Source organism: Anopheles arabiensis, chromosome 2 (assembly GCF_016920715.1).
Source record: "Anopheles arabiensis isolate DONGOLA chromosome 2, AaraD3, whole genome shotgun sequence".
Lineage (NCBI taxonomy): Eukaryota > Metazoa > Arthropoda > Insecta > Diptera > Culicidae > Anopheles > Anopheles arabiensis.
The window spans coordinates 56410539-56432265 of NC_053517.1; the positions used below are offsets into that span (position 1 = coordinate 56410539).

Consider the following 21727-nt stretch of genomic DNA (forward strand, 5'->3'; position numbering starts at 1 on the left):
GCCATTTTCTTTTTGTGGGGTTCGCCTCATCGAACTTTCCATGGTAAGAATCCATTCTTCAAACGCTTCTCGATCAGCGTGACCCTCGGAATTCAGCGGTTTTGATGTTGGCGCCCCCAAACGATCCGTTTCCTGGCACCATTCTTTCGCTTTCTCGAGTTCGAGAAGCTCGCGAAGCTCACGGAATTCTTGTTCGATTTCAGCCATTCGTTGGCGTCGTTGGTCCATAGACATGCGTAAACTTTCACTCACTATCCTCCTTTCGCTTCCCGTCTCGCCTTCGTGGCTATGGTAAGACTCACCCGAGCAGCCCGTGTGCACTGCTGGTATCTTGGATTCAGCATCCCTCATTGTCTCGCCCTGCACCTGCCTTTCCAATTTGCTCTGGCTCGTGCTCGCTTCCAAAGGGGATTGCCGCGTACTCTCACTTTCCGGAATCGAGCTCGTTGACGCCCTGGTTACTTGAACTCCTTCACGCCTCGTAGCCGGATTCACGATGGGTGTAGAGTTGCACTCCTGTACTGCCCTGCACACCTACTGCTGGTTTTCCATCTTGTCTTACTTGCACTGCAAATTTGCCACTACACGGAATAATGCGAACGCGGATTTTTCGGTGTTGTTACGCGGTTATAAAGGCAGTTCGCTCGAAATATTTTTTTTTAATGTTAGAAATTCTAACATGAAATCAATAACCAAATTTTTTAGGCTGGTGGACGAGTGTCAAAAAATTAGTTTTATTCTACACTGGTCGAAATCGTGTTAGAGAAAGAGCCGAAAGTTGACACCTTTCACCTATTTATATGTTTTTGTCCCTCATAACGCTGACAGTGCCGTGGAACCTTATAAATGTTCCAACAGTACTGATTTAACACATCAATTGTAAATTGCAAAATAATTTCCGTTTTGATCGAATGTGAAGATTTATTTCAAAAGGTTTTAAACTATTATATTCAGTCAGACTCATATCAAATAATTCATAAAGTGACTAAAACTGCCCCCTACTTGCAAAATTACACGAATATTAGTGATATTTTAGCTGGAAATCACGAGATTCGACTTACGCGGATATTCGAGATACGCGGTATTTTGCGGCCGTTTTCGGTCCCCATGAACCGTGTATCTCGGGGACCGCCTGTACATTGCATTTTTGTAACAAATTGAAACCGCCAGAAATATTAGAATTTTCTGCACGAATCTTATCAAATAAACGATGAAGTGTATGAAAGTACTAAATTAAATAAAAACTCCGAGTAATCAAAAGTATTTTAGTAGAAAATGTAAAATTCGACTTACGCGGATATTCGAGTTACGCGAATTCAACGGGAACGCAAAAACCGCGTAACTCGGGAAAAGACTGTATTTCATTACATATTTAACAGAAGATGACTTATTGCACACCAAAAGATAGGAAATTCCCCAACTATTGAGACTATAAAACATATTGAAACAATGCATTTCCTTGTGATTCCCAGATAACCTTTTTTCACCGTTAACAAAGCGGATGCCGTTAAATAGGAAATGCATTTGATTCCGGTTTTTTCGGTTTTTTTTTGTTAGGTAAAATTCATTTTTTGTAGGCTTTCAAAATATGCCTTTTAGGTGTATCAGACCAATTATCAAGTTGTTACAATGGTTAAATTGGCCAAGGTCAGGACAACTGAATCAATACCAACTATATCAGTGCTGCAATTTGGAAAATCTGAAGTATAAAAACGACAGTTCATCATTTGATTGTTTGACTTCTGTAGAAAATGAAAGTTTTCTTATCCAAAACACTAGTATTTGAATGCAGTTTTGAAAAAATTTCGCTACGGGAAACATCCAGGACAACCTAAAAATATGTAAAATATGTAAGCCTGATTACACAAAGACTATAGATGTTTTTGAAATAATACAATAACTTCCATATAAAAGGACAGAAGAAAATTAATTCCTAACGAATTCAGAGTTATGTATTTGATTTTTGTAAAAACTATTCTTAAAAGTGTGAACAGTGTGACGTTTGTTGATATTGATATATGTGGGGGACTTTTATGGAAACTATGGACCATATTTCGACCCCCGCTCAGGGCCCTGAGATGGATAAATCCGCCTCTGCTCGTCGATTTCTCGAATTCACTCCAACCGCTTTATTTGTGCTTAACCAATCCTCCTAATTGAAGATTTAATGCAGTGGAATAGCCGTTCGATCAAACGCTCTCGCGGTACATGCTCGTCCTCGTTAAATAAGTGCTCGGCTATAAAATAAAGTGAAAAAATGGACACTGCTAAGCAAAGCTTCTCGTCCAAGATACTTCCCTAGGCAAACCAAATATTTGCACAGCACGCATAAAATGTATTCGAACAGCGTTAAAATCATGCCCATCAGTACCGTTTGCCAGTGAAATTACACATACGCAACCTCGTCATCCGCTTTTAGCATTCGTTAGTTAGTTAATAGTATATAATGTATGATGATTGACATGACTGATATATCATTACAAATATTGACCCTGCACTAGTCACACTTGCCTTGTTCATTTAAGTAGCGTTTAATTGTCCATTAAATACCAGCTTTCCTGTAAATTGACACTATTTAAATTTGCATTCACAAACATAGCATGACATAGCTTAAACCGAATACAATTTATACAACAATATAAGAATAAAAAAAAACTGTTTTACCAAGAAACCTGTATTTATTTTTATGTTTTATGAATTTAAAAAAGCAATACGGCCTCTTCGGGCCATTCCTCCAGAGTAAAAAAAAGATACTGCAATAAAACATTTGCTTATAGCAAAAGTAAATAGTGTACATTAAATCTGCTACATACAGAGCACATAGTTTTGAAACCGGCACATGCATTTTGTCGACATAGAAAAACAAATCATGTCGCAGGTGTTTCAGGTTTCTTCTTTTTAAAGGTGCTTTTGAATTGAAATTTGTGTCAGAGCTATTTTTGTGAACGTTCTTCAAGCATATTCTTAAAAAGCATAACCAGATGTCAACCAGATAACCAGATGCTCAGCCACGTATACGGCAATCACGTGGCGCGTATTTATAATTTGAAATGAAGAAATGAATAATAAATAAATAAGAACTATTGCTATCGTGAACTATGACACTATAAAGATTTAAGTACATGATGCACATGTAAAACTGCTTAAAAATATTTATTTCTTCTACTAGCCACATGCCTCACGCCTCATAGTTAGCATAAGGATACCTCAATGCTAGCCTTCTCCGCCATATAGAATTGTTTGAACCAGTTCTTGCCTTCACATGACCTACGTTCACCTCAGCGTCAAAAATAATCACAATGAATCTCTTATCATACCTTCACCGATAGGAAATGCACCTGGTATGCAGTTATTCTCGATTAGTTGTAGACTATGGTAAATTTATGATCAAACCTGATCATGCAATATTTTATACAATACAAGCTGTAATATAGTTACGGTTTCAAAGCACACAAACAAACAAACAAACACACACACACACACACACACACACACACACACACACACACACACACACACACACACACACACACACACACACACACATGTGACAGTTCGTGTTTATGCAGTTGGTATTTATATATAACAAATTATGTTGTATAGTTTATATATATTTATATATATATATATATATATATATATATATATATATATACAAAATTTTACTATACAACATTATTTTTTTTATTATTTATATAAAGATATAGTTTTACATATATGCAAATATACATACAGATATACAAATATACACGCATACACAGATGAAATATAGATTAAAACTATTAACATTTACAAATTCTTTACATTTATTATCACATAAGTCCAATACCAAACAAAGCCAGACGTATACAAAATATTATCATTTTAAAACTCGACATAGCTACAACACCACGTTACATATCCACCAAAATAATTTTATTTTAACATCAAACTACATAATTTACCTCGCCATTAAGTGAAATAACGTTCTTCTTTCTATCCATCTTCTGCGCATGTTGAATACTTTGAAACCCGCGTATACCTTGTTATCAATGAGGAGAACGGGATGGATCATACGTCGGGTCGATAGGGTTGTAAATTTTCGGTTGTTCCTATATATACTGAAGCTGACGTGAGAAACTCGCAGTAGCTCCCGGTACTTTACCTCGATAACTCGTTTTAACAACTAAAAACAACCAACTTTACTGTTGAAGTGAAGATCTAGTGGATCCAGTGTGCCGCCGTAAATAGTCAGCGTTTGTTGTTGTATTTTTCTTTTAAGTGAAAGCATTACTCTTTAGTTGAACGGAATTGCGTTGTTTTACTTTAGCTGTGCAGTGCGCTACATAATATAAGATAAAACGCAGCAGTGATGATGGTCTTTGCTAATTTCATTGAGTGACAAATTTTAAAAATTGCATATCACGAGATTAAAGTATTTAGCAAAATTGATATTGTGCAAGCTGCATTATTTCCTGCTCACAGTAAAATCTAATATGGCCTATCAAATTCGAGGTTTCATTGTTTTTATTATACTCGTCAGTGTGTGTTCAAAACAAATCAAAGGTATGTTAATGTTAAAATATAAAATAGCAATGCGTGAAGCATCATATCCAAAAAATGAAGTAGTAGTAAGCAATTTTCGAAGGCATAAGTATAAACAAATAAGATACAGACTAGACAGTCCATTAGAATTTTAAACAGAAAAATCCGATTGTTTTTTTTATTCAGTATGAACGGCTTCGGTATTGCTAAAAGCTGATTTTTATAACATGAAAAATAGTATCTAGAGAAAATAAATAAAAACTATATTTCATGAACAGTTTTACATATAAATTAAAGAAATTTCAAAGAAATCCTTAAATCATTATTGAATGTCTATAAAGCTATCATCGAGCGGACTGATCCAGCTGTTCGTAACAATACAGTGGGCTAGCATATAAAAGTTTACACAGCTTAATCCGACATAAAGCATTCATGACTAAATAGATCGTTTTGCTCGTTAAAAAATATTAATAAGACACAAAATTGCTAAGGTAAATGCCGTGCTAAGGTAAACGGGGAAATGCCGATAATGAAAATATTTTAAATATAATACAGTTTCTTCGGCAATTCCTTAACAGTTGTTGAAAAAATGAAGTAAACATAAAAAAATGCATAATATTCAATGAAGTGTGAAACAATAAAGCTGGATGCATTATTTAAAAGCGCATTTTTTCTTAAGCGCGATCCATGCGCTTGATTCTTATGGCTTGTACTCGTCATACTACTAATTGGTCGTGTTGAGTGCGGTATGTCTTACCTGATTAATATTATAAATAATACATTTTGGAACATAGATTTGGTATCAATTTTGGTCCAACAGTTAAATGTAACAGCAAGTCTAACATCAAATTAATTACATGTGTTACACAAGTCGATTGGGCCGATATGGTGGTACAGTCGACAACTCGTACGACTTAACAAATGCTCGTCATGGGTTCAAGCCCCGAACAGACCGTGTCCCCATACGTGTAGGACTGACTATCCTGCTATGGTAACAATAAGTTACTGAAAATCAAGCTCATTTCATTAGTTCACGGGTAGGCCTTGGCCAACAACGGTTGTTGTGCCAAAGAAAAAAAAAGATACAAGTCGATAATTCTATCAAAAACGAAACGTAATTCAACTCTTTGGAATGAGTGAAAATATTTCTTATTTTTCAGTATTTGCTTTATTTCAGTTCTCTACAATTCAATAGCGCGGTAAATAAGCAGTTCCGTTTAGAGATATCACGATTGCTAATAATCAAAAACACAGCCCCATCATTCATTCAATCAAAAACGAAAAAAACAATTTCTCAAAATTTCAAATTCTGTATCCCGATTTTTTTTCAGCTATACGCGTCTATGTGTTTATTGTAGGTTGTCTACAGTTCAGAGTTTATCTAAATACATAGTTGGAAAGAACCTGCAATGATTTTTAAAATTGTTGTGTGATTTCACCTGTGTTTTTTCAATCCGTATGACTTGTTTTCTACGTATTTCAGGAAAACAAACATGCTGTTTGATTAACCAACCAGCTTTTCCTATGTGAAAGAATTCCATTTTTCCGTAATCCTTTTGTTGCAAAGCATTTCCTCTGTTTAGAGATGAAGGGCCAAGCTGCAGGGCTGTGATGATAAGTTGCGCATCGTTGACATTGCATCAAGTACACAAAGTGCCAAAGCCTCCGTAAAACAATCGCTGAAAGGCATATTCGTTTCCATTTCCTTCTCCGAGCCAGAAACCAAGCTAAAAAACATGTTGACACACTGTTGCGTCACTCATTTTATACGTTGTTGTATTTAGAATTTCTGCTACCAACGATGGTATCGATCGATGACGTCACGATATATTGTTCTGAAAATTTAATAACATTATACATATTCGTCTTCACAAACGCTTTACTTCAATTACGCTAAAAAAATACCTTAAGGGGTACATAAAGTACACACATTTTTCGACCAATTTGTTGAAGGGACAGATAAACATGGTCACGTATAAGGCGAGCACAATCGCATTCGTTTATCATTTCACAGATTGAAGCAAATAAAATTATTTGCATTTCAGTTTACTTCTCCCATAAGAAAAACCCTTTTGTGTGTATCATAAATCTATAAGAAAATGTAAATAACGAGTCCTTTCTGAACCCATCTAGCATACTTTTGACATTAAGAAAAAGAACAATAAAAATGCCAGCCGCCTGAGGATTATTTATATTGCGACATTTTTCCGCCATACATTGTCCATTAAACCTTGGTTAAAAATTAATACAGCTTGAACAAACGCTATATTTTGTTTTATAAAATAACTTTTAGTGAAAACAAAAATCATTATTTGATAAACTATTAGAAATTTAAATGGTAGAAGCAAGACTTTATAATAATTCGATGCTCAAACTATATTCCTCGACAATTATATTTTTGAAATATTCCTAACGATCTCTCCTATTAGTAATTTCACCATTCTCGAACATGTCACAAATAGACAAAATCATCTTCCTTCAGATATCTTCAACACATTACATTTTCTATAAAAAAATAAAATTGAAATAATATACGTGTTTTGGTTTTTGGATTGTTTTTTTTTTTCTTCTGTGTTTCATTTTTTTTTATTTTACCCGTTTACATGTGATAACTGATACACGCACACACAATCTAATAGTCCGTAACACCACACCGTCAATATTGTTTGTTAATTGATGACGGGTTCGTCATTCAACTGTCCATTAAACCTAACAATATGGACTCATGTGCGTCAGCTTTACAAAAGATTCTACAGACAACAATAAAAGGATACATATATCCATTCGTAATGCTGAACTTCCAAAATTTCAATTGGAGCAAATTTGCAGAAGCAGTTTCATACGTTTCATCAGATACTATTTCATACCCTTTGGCCTTTTTTTCTCCTATACTAAGAATTTGCACAAGAAGTTCATTCGCTTGCCGGTGATACGATACTAAGATGAAAAATTTGCAAAGCAGACTCAATATGCATGAACAATTGATTGTTATTAGATTTATTTGACCCAAGACGCAGGTTATCGGTTTGTTGCCTTTAAAATTGACTATTTCCACCTATAAAATTGACTATTCGTTATGACCTATCTGTAACAGCTATGGTTATTAGGTTGCTTCCTTTCAAAATTTAAACCAACGACAGTCCTGTTGTTAGGTCGTACGCTTTGATGCCTATCGTAACCGTGAGATTTGGTAAGATATAACCTTGAATCATTAACCAATATACGTAATATATTTACAATCCAAGCAAGGTAATAAACTCATTCGTAACCATTTTGATATAGCACAAAGCAGTTTTAAAAGAAACAGGTTTATCTCTTCAAAAAATCATGACAAACCATAGTACTCTCTAGCGTTTTATTAGTTTACAGGTTATAATATATAATTATACTTACATTTAACTATACACAATGCTTCAAACCGTGTAACGCTTCAATTATTTCTCGTAGGAACGGTCGTAACTCTCTTAATTTATGCCTGAAAAAATATACACTTTTGTTTTAGTCATTTTATAATTATTACATTGTTTTTATTTTTAATACAATACATTTACTCTGTAGGACATCAATGGACCGATGCGTCCTCTTGACGCGTTATCTTGACAATACTAACAAAACATTTAATTATTACTTTTCAAAGAAGAAAATCAAACTTCAATAATACAAATATACAGAAATTTGATTAATTCAGTTTGTTTTTTATTATCAAAACAAAATTTTAACGTTCTCCCATCAGCAACAGGTAGTTTCAATGTTTCAAAGGCTGGACTGAATATTTGTTTACAGGATCGCGTAGATCCTTTCACTTACACCAAATATTAAATATTACTAAATATTACTAAATATTACGCGTATAACGCGGACACGATCAACGCGAAGTTGTTTATGCCACGGGAAGAAAATATTACAGATTTTTTTAATGGAACGCTACATGACAGTTTAAAATTAATTGTCGTGGAAACATGTTTGATTAAAACAAAATCATCACTATTTTAAATAACGCAGTCATTTCATGGAATCCATTCACTGTATTGAGCGGGCAATATATGACGATATATTTACAGGGCCATAGGATGCTTCAAATGACAGTCAACTTCAACGATAACATTCTGTTTGAGAGCAAACAAGGCAAGAGGGATAGTGAGAAAATAAAATAAAAAGGCTACCAGACACACCGGAAGACTGTTTACAAAAAACCCACAGAATTGAATATTTTTTTAAAATCCCACTAACAAAATCCACGGAGCCATTCTCGTGACACAGTTGTCAACTAGCACCCCTTTATAACATGCTCGTCATGGGTTTTAGCCCCGTATGGACGAATTACAGGTAGTCCCCGACATACACGGTATTTGTAATACGCGGATCGGAGATACGCGATTTTCCAAATTTGACAGTTCTTTGGGCAAATTATACTTATTTGACACATAAATTGTAAAATGCCAAATAATCATTAACCGTGTATCTCGGGACCGCCTGTAAACTACTTCTTCTTCTTCTATTCGGCGTAACGTCCAACGCGGACATGCCGGCATATAATGCTATCGATGCTTAATCCATACCACGCAGCTGCATAGTCAATCCTTGCTACGGGGGGAAAGGTCCATTGTAGGCTTGAACCCACGACGGACACGTTATTAATTCGTCCGAGTTGACGACTGTACTACGAGATCACGAGATCAGATCAAAAAGAGTTCTATTAATTAAAAAAAACACGCAAACACATATAATATGTAGTAGGTATTTGTTGTTGTTCTTTTTTAATATTAAAGTCCTTTGACGGCCACATTCGGCTCTGAATAATATCTTCTTCTTCTTCTTCTTCTTCTTCTTCTTCTTCTTCTTGTTTGGCACAACAACAGTTGTCGATCCATAGCTGACTGAACCACTAGTGAGTTTGGATTTCAGCGACTTATTGATTACCCGTAGCAGGATAGTTAATAATAAGTATGGGGGAACAGTCCATTTGGTACTCGAACCCATGACGAGCATGTTGTCTAATCGTTCTAGGTGACGACTGAATCTTATAGTGAATACTGTAGTTTAACAAACAAAGATCCTTGGACTTCTTTGACTTTCAATAATTTAAAATGAACTTCAATGTTTAACCATTTGAACTTTAAACTTGGTAAATAATCACATTCGGTCCCAAGAGGGCATACAATGGCTATAATGTAAAAAATTGATTTGGGATTTCCTATATGCGTGACTGTAAACTCGGTGGAATCGAACTTGAGCTTTCTAGCGTATCCAATCATGTATCAATATTTTTGTACAGTCTGACGATCAAAACAGAAACCAATTAACCAATGTTTCACCTTTTTTCTCATCCTACCATCACGCTATGCGCCCTGCAGGATCCTGCCTGAGCTACGGACATTCATGCTGGGGAGGTAAGTGTTAGACACAAAACTATGGTGCAACCGAGTAGCGCTGGACAACACACTCTTATGAACATTTCTTGCAGCTCATGGCAAACGCGCGGGCCAACCGGGGCATATGGCTTCCAGTGATGTGCCGGGAGCTGTACAATTTCAACCACAGCAGCAGCTGGACCAATCTCACCCACTCCCAGCTGCTTTAAATGGCGCGGAACGATGGGCTTTGATAAGAGTTTTGCCAGAAAAGGTACGCTCTTTTCCAACCGCATACAAACATGCCAAGCACATGAATTCATTTCATAATGTGGCGTTTTAATTTTTGTAATCACACAGAATGCATACTACCCTTTTAACAAGATCATATACCCATCACCAGCTATGGAATCATCTACGTATGTATACAGCGACGGTTTAGGCTCATTTGAATCGGATTCCTTGAGGATTGGTTCAGAGTCACCCAGCAGTGCAGAAGGAAAATTAGCGGATAATAGCAATGAGTAAGAATAATTTGTTTCTTTTTAATTTTGTACAAAATTTTTATCATTGTTGGATAATTTAAACGTAACGAGTAACGTAAAATTATGTGCATGTAACTTACTAAGAATATGGTTAAAATGCAGCTATTTTATAGCAAAAGAACCAACTATTACAGAAAAAATTAAGAGAAAACAAAAATTTACAGTTTTTTAATGTAAAAATGTATTCACTTTATTTTTTAACACCTATATTACAGTTTGAGATCCCTTGTATCAACGGAACAAAATGTACCACCTGAAGATGAGCAACTTCTAACGGCAGTTGCCGTCCCTAATATACTGCGTAAAGATCACCACCACAATAAAAAGACGCAATCTATTGCTGCAAATCATCGATATACTAGTTCAGATAATGGCTTCGAAGACAATGCGAACATTGCTCGATTTTTACCAAATTATAACGACGTGAGTCAAATATTGCTAACTAATGCAGCCGTAGCAGCTGCGGCAAGGTTGTCAGACAATGATGCATTTCTTAAAAATACGCAGTTCAATCGGAAGCTGTTGACTGATAACAATAAATCCTCGACCCAGCTAAACGCATAAATTATTTGCATAAAATGATTCCATCAATAATCTAACGTAACATTTCAATGATAACGTCAAGTTGCAAGCAGTCAAAGAGCGGCCATTGTCTGGGGTAAAGGGAAATCGGTCAAAAATTCAGTTATATATATATAATCCAGATATATATATATATAATTTTTGTATTCAGCGACATACAAGTCAGAGCGGGATCACAAGTTTGCGTTATCAAGTAGTGTATTTCGTGACACACAATACAAAGAGTATATTTTTATGCCCTTGGATTAGGTGTAAGCCCATAATCGGGTACTATCGTTGAATTTTATCGCTTGTTCCACCATCTTTCGCATGGCTTCATGCGCCTGCAAAGCATGAATTGCTAGGAAAATGATAGTATTAACGTGTAAATGACGATCTTATCACCAGTGGATGAATATTGCCAAACTTTACTTCTGTTTGCACTAGAGCTCGAAATTTGGCAAGGTTCATCAGTGGCTGGTTTGGTGATAGATATTCATTTGCAAAATACTTATGTACGAAACAAAAATGCCAGAGCATATGAAGAACATTCATTAACGTGCTTTTATGGATGCGTTGTTGGCGTACGCCAACCGTTTATTCCGTGCATAATACGGGCACTGTTATTCCAAAACAAACCCTCACCAACACAATTAATATTGTAAATACACTTAGACAGTAAGCAGGGATTATAAAATAACAATATAAATGTAAAAAATATATTTCAAATTTAAATATCTAGTGATCATTTCAATCAAGAAAGAAATAAATGAATTAAATGAGAATCTCTTTCAGTTATTTTACCATTCAACATACTTGTTAAAAATTAAAATAAATTTTAACGGTCAATTCGATGGCACAGTGGTGTTTTCCTTCTATGAATTTTTAGCTACAATAAACTAACGTTGCTTAAAAAACGTTTGTGTATCTTATATTTATTGTACATTCGGGTGAAAGAAAGAATCCTGTTGATAATGTCTTAACATTCTAAAAATTCGTTCGTTTTCAAATAATTAATTTTCTCCACATTGTGATCCCTTGCTTCACCCGTTGCTGGTTAATAATGATTCCTGAGGCAAATCGGAATCACCGTGCTGAAGTGAAGAAAAGACAAATTACTGTGCAAGGAAATAGGTTATAAGGATTACGCGCGTGTTTAAGAAAAGGACTACGGATTAAGTTAAGTTGATTGTGTTGATTCCTTGAGCATCTCTCCCGTTGCCAGCGATATAAAGCTCCTGAGGAAATTCGGAACATAGTTGTACTGAAGTGAACTTGCAGCAGGAGAAGTGAACCATACAGAGAACTGATTCGTAGTGCTTAAATAGTTTATGCGAATTTATTACGTTTCGCCAAGCGGATATGACATATGTTGTTCCAATAAGTGTTGTGTTGTTAAAGTTGTTTTGGATAATCATTGCAAATGATTTAGCGAGAAGTGAATCGCCATTTCTATCGGGGGAACAAAAAGGGCATGCAGTGCACTTCAACCAGACAGGGGATGTAAACCTATTAGTGCGCAAGAAAATATTCAGGCGTAAAAGAGCTAGAAAAAAAAGTATTTACGGTCGTGAACAAAAAACTCAACAGCCATCATCGAATTGTACTATTAAGAATGTTTGCCTGGCTCGCAAACACTGGGCCAGTGTAAAAAATTAAAATAAATATTAATGGTTAATTCGATGGCACAGTCGTGTTTTCCTTCAATCCCAATAGAGGACACTATCGAAGTGGAGTCGTTCTGATAACGATCGGGCCGAGCAGTCCCGATAGCACGAAAATTCCCGAACGTGGCAAAGGTTACGATCTTTAGCCATTCTTTCACCGATCCCCGATCCAAGCGACTGATTTTTAGCCACAATAAACTAACGTTGCTTAAAAGACGCTTGTGTATCTCAAATTTATTGTACATTCGGGTGAAAGAAAGAATCTTGTTGATAACGTCTCAACAATACTAAAACATCATTTTATTTCAAGTACTTTTTATGTCAGTTAATTTCAGAATCTTCAAGGCTTAGATTATCTGACAAATTATGGCCGAAATTATTTAATAAAATTTTAATTCCAAATTGAACAGAACATTGACATAGCTCGAAAGATATATTTTTTATTCAGGAGGAACGGTACAAAACGACCGTATTGCTATAGATCAGCTGTGTCAAACTCATTTGATCAGTGGCCCGCAAGTACAGTTTTTCAGTCATGCGCGGGCCGCACAGTTGAGAATAAAAATTATACCCCAATATTTATAAAAAAAATGTTTAAAAACATTATTGTTAAACAAATTGACTCGTTTCTTTTTTACAAATTTGCTATGTTATATCAACCACACTTTTTTCATTTTGGTAGGGGAAGTCTAGCAGCCTGTTGCGAATCATTTTCAAGGAATCCAAGCTATCCATCGCAGGATGAATAACAAAAATATTGGCCAGCAATTTTTCGGCAGATCAAGAGAAAATTTGTAATATAACGTGTTTAAACATTATTTTTCACTAATTTTCAAGTTCCAAGTGGTGGTATATTCATTTCTTATAACAAGAACTCGTATTGTACGAAATTTTTTGGTAAATTACGATAATTTTATCTGACGAAGATTCGTGATGTGTGATCGCATAAAGCTCGGCAAATATTTTTTAGCACTTGAAGTGTCTTGAATGATTCGCGAATTGAGGTATGGACTGTGTGAGCTTATCTATTAATAAGCTATCGATTATTTGAATCCTTAATCTAAACCCCTCTATCTTAAGCGTAATCATTTCATTTTGGTTTTGAGGGGAGGTTGGAAAGTACAGTCAGTCCAAAAAGTATTCGTCTAGCTGAATATTTTGCAGAAAAATGCGAATTATGGCTGCAATAGGCATGGGGTGGTAAAAGTAATGATGAGGTTTGATAAAGGGACTATCAATACACAAGTACTGCTAAAAATAAGCATTTAAGAGTTCAATAACAACTAAATTATTTAAAAAATTAAAAAAAAGTCGTTTGATGAGCGCGCAAAAAGTATTCGTCCATCAGACTTTTGGCATAATATGCGTATAAAAACAAACGTTATGGAATCAAAAAATGTCCTGATCGTGTTTTTTATTGCATTTATGCCTATTGGTGACTACCTGCACAACGCAAGAACTCATTTGAACCTTTAAAAAGGCGTATTTTTGACAGACTCATCCTAAAAGACTTGTTCCAATTATTCTCTGGTAGAAATATTGCATTTTCGGACTACGTGGCCAAGTTCCATTGAAAAAAGGCATTTGATATCATATTGAGAGTCTACTAAATCATTTTCATCAGTTTGGTTTCAGCTTGTTTGGAGTTTCGGGCAAATGACAATGCCCTGTATGTTCTCCAGCTCGACTGTTCTTGAAACATGTGATACATTTTAAGTAAAATTTCTCAGAAATGAGACTCAAAGTACTTAAAAACTGCATTAATATTTTTCTCCACCTCGTCTCCTATAATTTTGAACCATTTTTCTAGCTCACCTTACCTCACTGAGCCCTAGTATCATGACTCCATGATGCTACCGTTACACGAGATCTGGCTGATGCATCTAAGTAGACTGTTTTCGCTATGGTAGACGTCGGCCATATGACCTTGGCGATTTAAACATGTTTTAATATGTTAGTACAGCCTAATTTGAAACAAATTCCTGAATTATTTGTTGCACCTTAACAGATTTGGCCACTTTCTGGGTACGGTATTATTCAAACAAAACATGTTTGTAACAACTCACTCATTGAAGCTATTACATGACCAGCTACGATGAAATGCAGCATGACCCATCAACCAAATGTGACCCATCTCTTGTCCTGATCTTATTGGCCATCACAAAATGCACTTATTCCTTGGTAAAATTTGATTTTTTGGACATTAAACTGCTTCCTTCGTTAGATTAACCGTCAAATATGGCTGCTTACATGGCAGTTTGTCACACAATTAGTGTCAGAAAAATGGCCAAACGCTGATCAAATGAAGCCTACCACACATTTTGTAACCTTCAAAAATGGGTAGGATAGGTTATGCATAAGTTAAAGATACGAATTTCGCCATCATGCTCCAATCATTTAACTCCCCCGCCTTTAGTGCCTCTCTGACCGCTTGAAGTGCAATTGAAACAACAGAAATGCATTAATTTAGAAGGAAGTCACTAGCAGATTGATAATAATAAATTTAATTCACGTCTACGTAGTGTTTGTCCAGTGTAAATAATTAAAAAGCTAGATGGACGAATACTTTTGCGCGCCCTTCAAACGACTTTTTTTTAGTTTTCAAGTATTTTGGTTGCTATTGCACTATTTAAATGCTTATTTTTTAGCAAAACGTGTGTATTGATGGTCCCTTTATCAAACCTCATCATTACTTTTATCGCCCCATACGTATTGCGGCCATAATTTGCCTTTTTCTGTGAAATATTCAGCTAGACGAATACTTTTTGGACTGACTGTACATTGATTCATCTTGTAGAAGGGGAGTGCAAATAATTTTTACTCGGCTACAATCGCTTTCAATGAGTCATAAATATTAGATATTAACATTTTATGATGGCATGGTTATGAAAAAAAACAGAAGTGGCTCCAATCGAATATCAAAAAATGTAATCGGTAATCGTACGGAGCGGCTAGTCTGCAGTTATAAATGGCTCTGGTTGGTCTCACCGATGTTGGCAATCTCAATGCCTTCGACTGCCGAGTAAAGGCTTCGGCGCCGAATTGTTCCGTAACAGCGATCTTCTCAACCGTTCGACACCAATGATTAACCTTCCCGCTAGTTGCTCTCTCAAATAATTTGATTAGCCTATGCCGCAGATAGGGGGTGAAGAGGGAAGAGAGATTTCTTTCGTGATCCGAATATGCAAAATTAAAAAAAAACGAGGTTTCTTAGAGTTGCAAAATCCGAATGGTTTGTTTATTAAAAGTTCGGTCCCTTTTATGCCCCCGGAAGCCCATACATTTTAGGGTGTTAGTGTATCCTTTCTGAGGATAAATAGTACATAAGTGTACGTACGCGTGAGTATCGCATGTTAGTATTTGTGTCGCATATTTATTACGCTTTTACATACAGCGTACCCGGTTTCTAGATTAAGGTGATCGTACACCACACAAAATTACAGTTAGAAACATTTTGAACAATCGCACAGCGCTTACCCTATCTTCTCATTATCTTCTTTTTCCTTGGCACAACAACCGTTGTCGGTCAACGCCTGCCTGTATCACTACACTATGGGGAGACCTCGAACAATCCGCAGTCATAAGTCATTTATATACTAATTACGATGTATATCATATCGAATTCTGCTTAAAATGGTCACTACACTTACAAAACATGATTTTTAGTTTTGGAAATCCAGCAATCTGGGCAAAACGACGGAAGAAATCATTGCCCGCTGTGCAAAGCGACGGAAGAAATCAAGGCGTTCGGAGAATTTTACCATGCCTTCTTTTTCCCTCAAACGGCAAATTTGTCAAGCAGCTCGTCGAGCTCTGCCTCATACCCCTCGCCTGAGCGCGCTGTCGAAGGTTTGGATGTGTTGGTGCGTCAGACGGCCAATCGCTGTCAGCCGTCGTCCGTGCTTTTTCCCTCCATAGCGCTATCTTTTTCTCGCGTGTGGACAAAGCTCATGAGTTGCTGTGGCGCTTAAAAAAGCCGTTAACAAACATTGCGGCGATGAAGCTGCCTTAGTTACTTACTTATCCGGCGCTACAACCGCTTTGCGGTCTTGGCCTGCCTCAGGAGTGTCCCAAACCGCTCACGGTCTCGCGCCTTCGTCTGCCAGTCCGTTATCCCGGCCTTAATGGCGGACGCCTCCACGCCATCCTGCCACCTCAATTTGGGCCTACCACGCTTACCATCCTTGTGGACGGCCTAAAAAGACTTTACGGGCTGGGTCGTCCGTTTCCATGCGTACAACATGGCCAGCCCACCCCTGGCGTAGCCTGGCGAGTTTCATACACTGTACGACAGTGAGGTAGCCGTACATCTCGTATAGCTTCGTCATTATAGCGGCTCCTCCATTGTCCTTCCACACATACGGGGCCAAGCATCCTTCTGAGCAACTTCCTCTCGAACGCGGCTAAGAGGGTTTCGTCAGATTTGGACAGTGTCCATGTCTCAGAGGCGTATGTGAGTACCGGTACTATATAGGTACTATATAGTCCCAGCTTCGTCCGTCGCGACAGGTTCTTTGAGGTGAACTGCTTTTTCAGGCTGTAGAATGCCCGGCTGGCAGCCAGCATCCTTGCGCGCAACTCAGCTTCCATGCTATTGTCGTTGCTGACCTTTGACCCAAGATAGGTGAATTGTGGGACGACTTCAAAAGTGTGATCACCTATCTGCACGTCACGCCTACGTAGATTCGGATTATTTATTGGTAGGTCCGCTGATGTTGCCACCATCAGTTTGGTCTTTGCCTCGTTTATCTGCAATCCGAGGCTCTCTGCCGCCTGTTCAATGCCTTGGTAGGCTTCTGCTACATAGGAGAGCCGCAGACCAATGATGTCTATATCATCAGCGTATGCCAGGATCTGGGTAGACTTATAGAAGATGGTTCCCGTAGTCTCCACCCTCGAGTCGCGGATGGCCCTCTCTAGCGCCAAGTTGAATAGGAGACAGGCAAGCCCGTCCCCCTGGCGCAGACCTTTGGTGGTAGCAAAAGGTCCTGAGAGTTTTCCATCCACCCTCACCTGGCATATGACGTTGGTCATAGTCATTCTAACTAGCCTTATCAGTTTGGCCGGGATTCCAAAAGAGCTCATAGCGTCATACAGTTTTACCCTGGCTATGCTATCATATGCGGCTTTAAAATCAATGAAGAGATGGTATGTGTCGTTTCTGTATTCAGCCATCTTCCGGAATGTTATGATCCATCGGTCAAAGAAAGGAAGGTGTTCATGAAAGGCGGAAAGACGAATTGAGGCCCCTGTCAATGGTAACTGATGACCGGGAGGAGGGGATACTGAGACACATGGGGGGAGGGGAGGTGCAAATGGTTCTCCAGCCACGGAGCCCCAACGACCATCTTTCCGGGGGCCCTTGTCGCTAATACTCTGCCCACTTGTAGACCACCCGGGGAAGAGGTTGTCTTGACTTTGTTGCTGCAGGATCTACCGCTACGGCCGGACAAATCAACGGAATGCAATCGACCAAAACATGAACCTACCGATCCGAACCCATTCCAAGGCATTGCCGGTCAATCGGCGTCATGATACCGACTCCAACTCAACATGCCACCTGTCATATACGTCTGACAGCTGTCCATCGACAGAAACTGCTAGTTGGGTAGCAAACAGCTGTCAGTGAGAATAAACGGCACTCTGTGTCTGAACTACGAACGAAACACATGTGTCTTCCTTCCACGAGTTATAACAATTGGCGACGAGTGACAAATTCTGAGAACCCTGGAACGCTAGCGCTACGCAGTTAAAGAAAAGCTGAAACAATCGGGTATAAGTGGAGACAGTGTCATGATCGAAGAGAAACCAACAAGCAGTGGTACAAAGCAGAACATCGCACAGAGTGAACAACGCACCACAATGGCAAAATTCGATATGGAACCTTTTAACAAAGGGCTCATGCAATGGGCCCGCTGGGTGAAACGCTTCGAAGGAGCAATGTCGGTATTTGAGGTTAAATCGAATAATAAAAAAGCCATGCTTCTGCATTACATGGGTGTTGATTCATACAATTTATTGTGTGATCATATTTCTCCGGAAGAACCAGAAGACAAAACATACGAACAAATAGTGAAGTGTCTGGATGAGCTGTTCGACCCGAAACCCCTCGAAATGGTGGAACTATGGAAGTTTCGTCAACGACTTCAGACTGAAGGCGAAACTGTAACGGAGTTCATCACGGCTTTGCAAAAAGTGGCGGCTAATTGTGATTTCGGGCAATATTTGACAAAGGCGCTCAGGAACCAGCTAGTTTTTGGTTTACGGAATCCAAGAATACGCAACCGGCTGATTGAAGAAAGAAATCTAACACTGGAAAAAGCTAAGCAAATTGCTTTAGCCATGGAAGCCGCCGGAGATGGCGCTGAAGTGCTGAATAGCAGAAGTGCTGAAGTGCTGAATAGCAGAGGTGCTGAAGTGAAAGAAGTAAACATCGTGAGCAACACAACGAAGAAAAACGTCGAGTGTTATAGATGTGGAGAATCACATTTTGCATATGTATGCAAGCACAAAAGAACCGTCTGCAAAAAGTGCGGGAAAATTGGACATTTGCAGCGCGTCTGTCGCACGAACAATAGAAGCAAAAGTGTGAGGTTAATTGATGAACAACATCAAGACAGCGAGGAGAACGAAGAGGTAAACTCAATTTTGATCAACAATTTATACCAAAATGCAAACCATACCGCAAAAATATACATAACACTAAAAGTCAATAATACTAAAATTCAATTTGAAGTAGATTCAGGATCCCCGTTTTCTATTATCAGTATGAACGACAAACAAAGATGGTTTAAAGATATCCCTATTAGAGAATCAGATATAAAATTACAAAGCTATTGTGGAGGATCTATAAAGTTATTTGGTACAATTAGTGTTATAGTGGAAAATGCTAAAACAAAATTAACACTATTTGTGGTAGAGTCTAAAAGATGACCTATTGTAGGAAGAACATGGATGCGAGATTTGAAATTTGATTGGAACGAATTATTAAGTAAGGGGAACTCGTACGTAAATCAAATTGTCACCCATTCTAATACTAATCAAGAAGTGATAAAAAAATTAAAAGAAGAATTCGAGGTAGTCTTTCGTAAGTCATTAGGAGAGATTTCAAATATTCAAGCATCTCTTATCCTAAAAGAAAATGCGTTGCCAATATTTCTAAAAAATCGTACTATACCATTTGCATTAAAAGAAAGTGTCGAGAAAGAAATTAACGATTTAGTAAATCAAGGAATTTTAATAAAAGTCAATCGCAGTGAATGGGCTACACCAATAGTACCCGTAAAAAAATCAGGAAACCGTGTACGATTGTGTGGAGATTATAAATTAACGGTGAACAAAAACTTGGTAATAGACGAGTTTCCTTTGCCCACAATAGAGGAGCTTTTTGCTAACATGGCTGGGGGAGAAAAATTCTCGAAAATAGATTTAGCGCAGGCATATTTACAGATGACAGTTAAACCTGAACATCAGGAATTTTTAACACTGAACACTCACATGGGACTATTCAGACCAACACGGTTAATGTACGGGGTTGCTTCTGCCCCAGCCATATTCCAAAGAGAAATCACACAGATTCTCCAAGGAATTCCAGGCGTTTCTGTATTTTTAGATGATGTCAAAATAACAGCTCCTGATGACAAGACCCATGTGGAAAGACTGCGCACTGTTTTAAAACGATTTCAAGACCATAATATGAGAGTGAATGAAAGCAAATGTAATTTCCTTGCAGATTGCATAGAATACTGTGGATACAGGATCGACAAGTACGGTATTCACAAAATGAAGGAGAAAATTACTGCCATTCAACTAATGCCAAAACCAAGGAACAAAGATGAGGTAAGAGCTTTTGTAGGCCTTGTGAATTATTACGCGAGATTTATCCCAAATTTAAGTGAAAAGATCTATCCCATAAATAATTTACTTAAAAACGAAATTCCTTTCGAATGGCATGAAGGTTGCCAGGACGCATTTGAATGGATCAAAAGGAAATGCAATCTGAACGGATCTTGGTACACTACGATCCTAGCTTACCAATAGCTCTAGCAGTAGATGCTTCGCCCTACGGAGTTGGCGCCGTTTTAAGTCACATCTATCCAGATGGCAAAGAATATCCAATTCAATACGCATCTCAAACACTATCACCAACCCAACAAAGATATACTCAGGTGGATAAAGAAGCATATGCGATTATTTTCGGAGTTAAAAAGTTTTACCGATATCTTTATGGAAGAAAATTTATCTTAATAACCGATAACAAGCCAGTTTCTCAAATTCTATCACCACAGAAAGGTTTGCCAACGCTATCAGCAACTCGCATGCAACATTACGCTGTATTTCTAGAATCATTCAATTTTGAGATTAGATATCGACCATCAAAAGAACACGGAAATGCTGACGGAATGTCACGATTGCCAATCCGAGACATTCAGCTGGAGGATACAGAAGAACCCGATGAAATTGAACTAAATCAAATAGAAAATCTTCCCGTATCAGTAGAAGAACTTAGTAAAGAGACTAGCAAAGACATAAATGTTCAATTACTAATAGACGGATTAAATTCAGGGAAAACAGTATCCATTAACGATCGTTTTGGAATCGACCAGACACAATTTTCTCTTCAAAAGGGATGTCTTATGAGAGGCGCTAGGGTCTACGTTCCACCTCAATTACGAAATCGAGTCTTAGACGAACTTCATGAAGGCCATTTCGGCATATCGCTAGATCTTATTGTTGGTGGAAAAATATGGATAACGACATAGAAAGATTATCAAAAAACTGTGTTTCTTGTGCAAAAGTAAGAAAAGATCCTCCTAAAGTACCAACTCATGTATGGAAGCGTCCACAATCAGTTTTTGAAAGAGTACATGCGGATTACGCTGGGCCATTTATGGGTATATATTTTCTTATTCTAGTAGATGCGTACAGCAAATGGCCTGAAGTAAAAATAACACCGGATATGAATACAGACACTACTATAGACAAAATGCGAGAAATTTTTGCCACTTTTGGCTTGCCATCAATTTTAGTGACCGATAGAGGTACACAATTCATGTCAGAAAAATTCCAAACATTCTTA

At 37.6% G+C, this 21727-nt stretch overlaps 2 protein-coding genes across 2 annotated transcripts; both read left to right on the top strand.

The window, feature by feature from the left end:
• The first annotated feature begins 4106 nt into the window (after positions 1-4106).
• On the top strand, positions 4107-11701 carry LOC120896842. The gene is made up of 5 exons (XM_040301326.1): positions 4107-4545; positions 9879-9914; positions 9989-10149; positions 10236-10399; positions 10636-11701. The coding sequence occupies exons 1-5, from the start codon at positions 4476-4478 to the stop codon at positions 10982-10984; spliced, it is 780 nt and encodes a 259-aa protein (XP_040157260.1). The 5' UTR covers positions 4107-4475; the 3' UTR covers positions 10985-11701.
• A 6513-nt stretch (positions 11702-18214) lies between these two features.
• Positions 18215-20622, top strand: LOC120896387. The gene is made up of 2 exons (XM_040300453.1): positions 18215-19284; positions 20381-20622. The coding sequence occupies exons 1-2, from the start codon at positions 18442-18444 to the stop codon at positions 20387-20389; spliced, it is 852 nt and encodes a 283-aa protein (XP_040156387.1). The 5' UTR covers positions 18215-18441; the 3' UTR covers positions 20390-20622.
• The last annotated feature ends 1105 nt before the right edge of the window (positions 20623-21727 follow it).

Bases quoted from the DNA above. Each gene is read 5' to 3' on its own strand.
- LOC120896842 (XM_040301326.1), top strand. From the start codon at position 4,476: ATGGCCTATCAAATTCGAGGTTTCATTGTTTTTATTATACTCGTCAGT. The intron at 4,546-9,878 runs GTATGTTAATGT...TGCGCCCTGCAG, and splicing joins GTGTTCAAAACAAATCAAAG to GATCCTGCCTGAGCTACGGA. The intron at 10,150-10,235 runs GTACGCTCTTTT...GTAATCACACAG, and splicing joins TAAGAGTTTTGCCAGAAAAG to AATGCATACTACCCTTTTAA.
- LOC120896387 (XM_040300453.1), top strand. From the start codon at position 18,442: ATGATCGAAGAGAAACCAACAAGCAGTGGTACAAAGCAGAACATCGCA.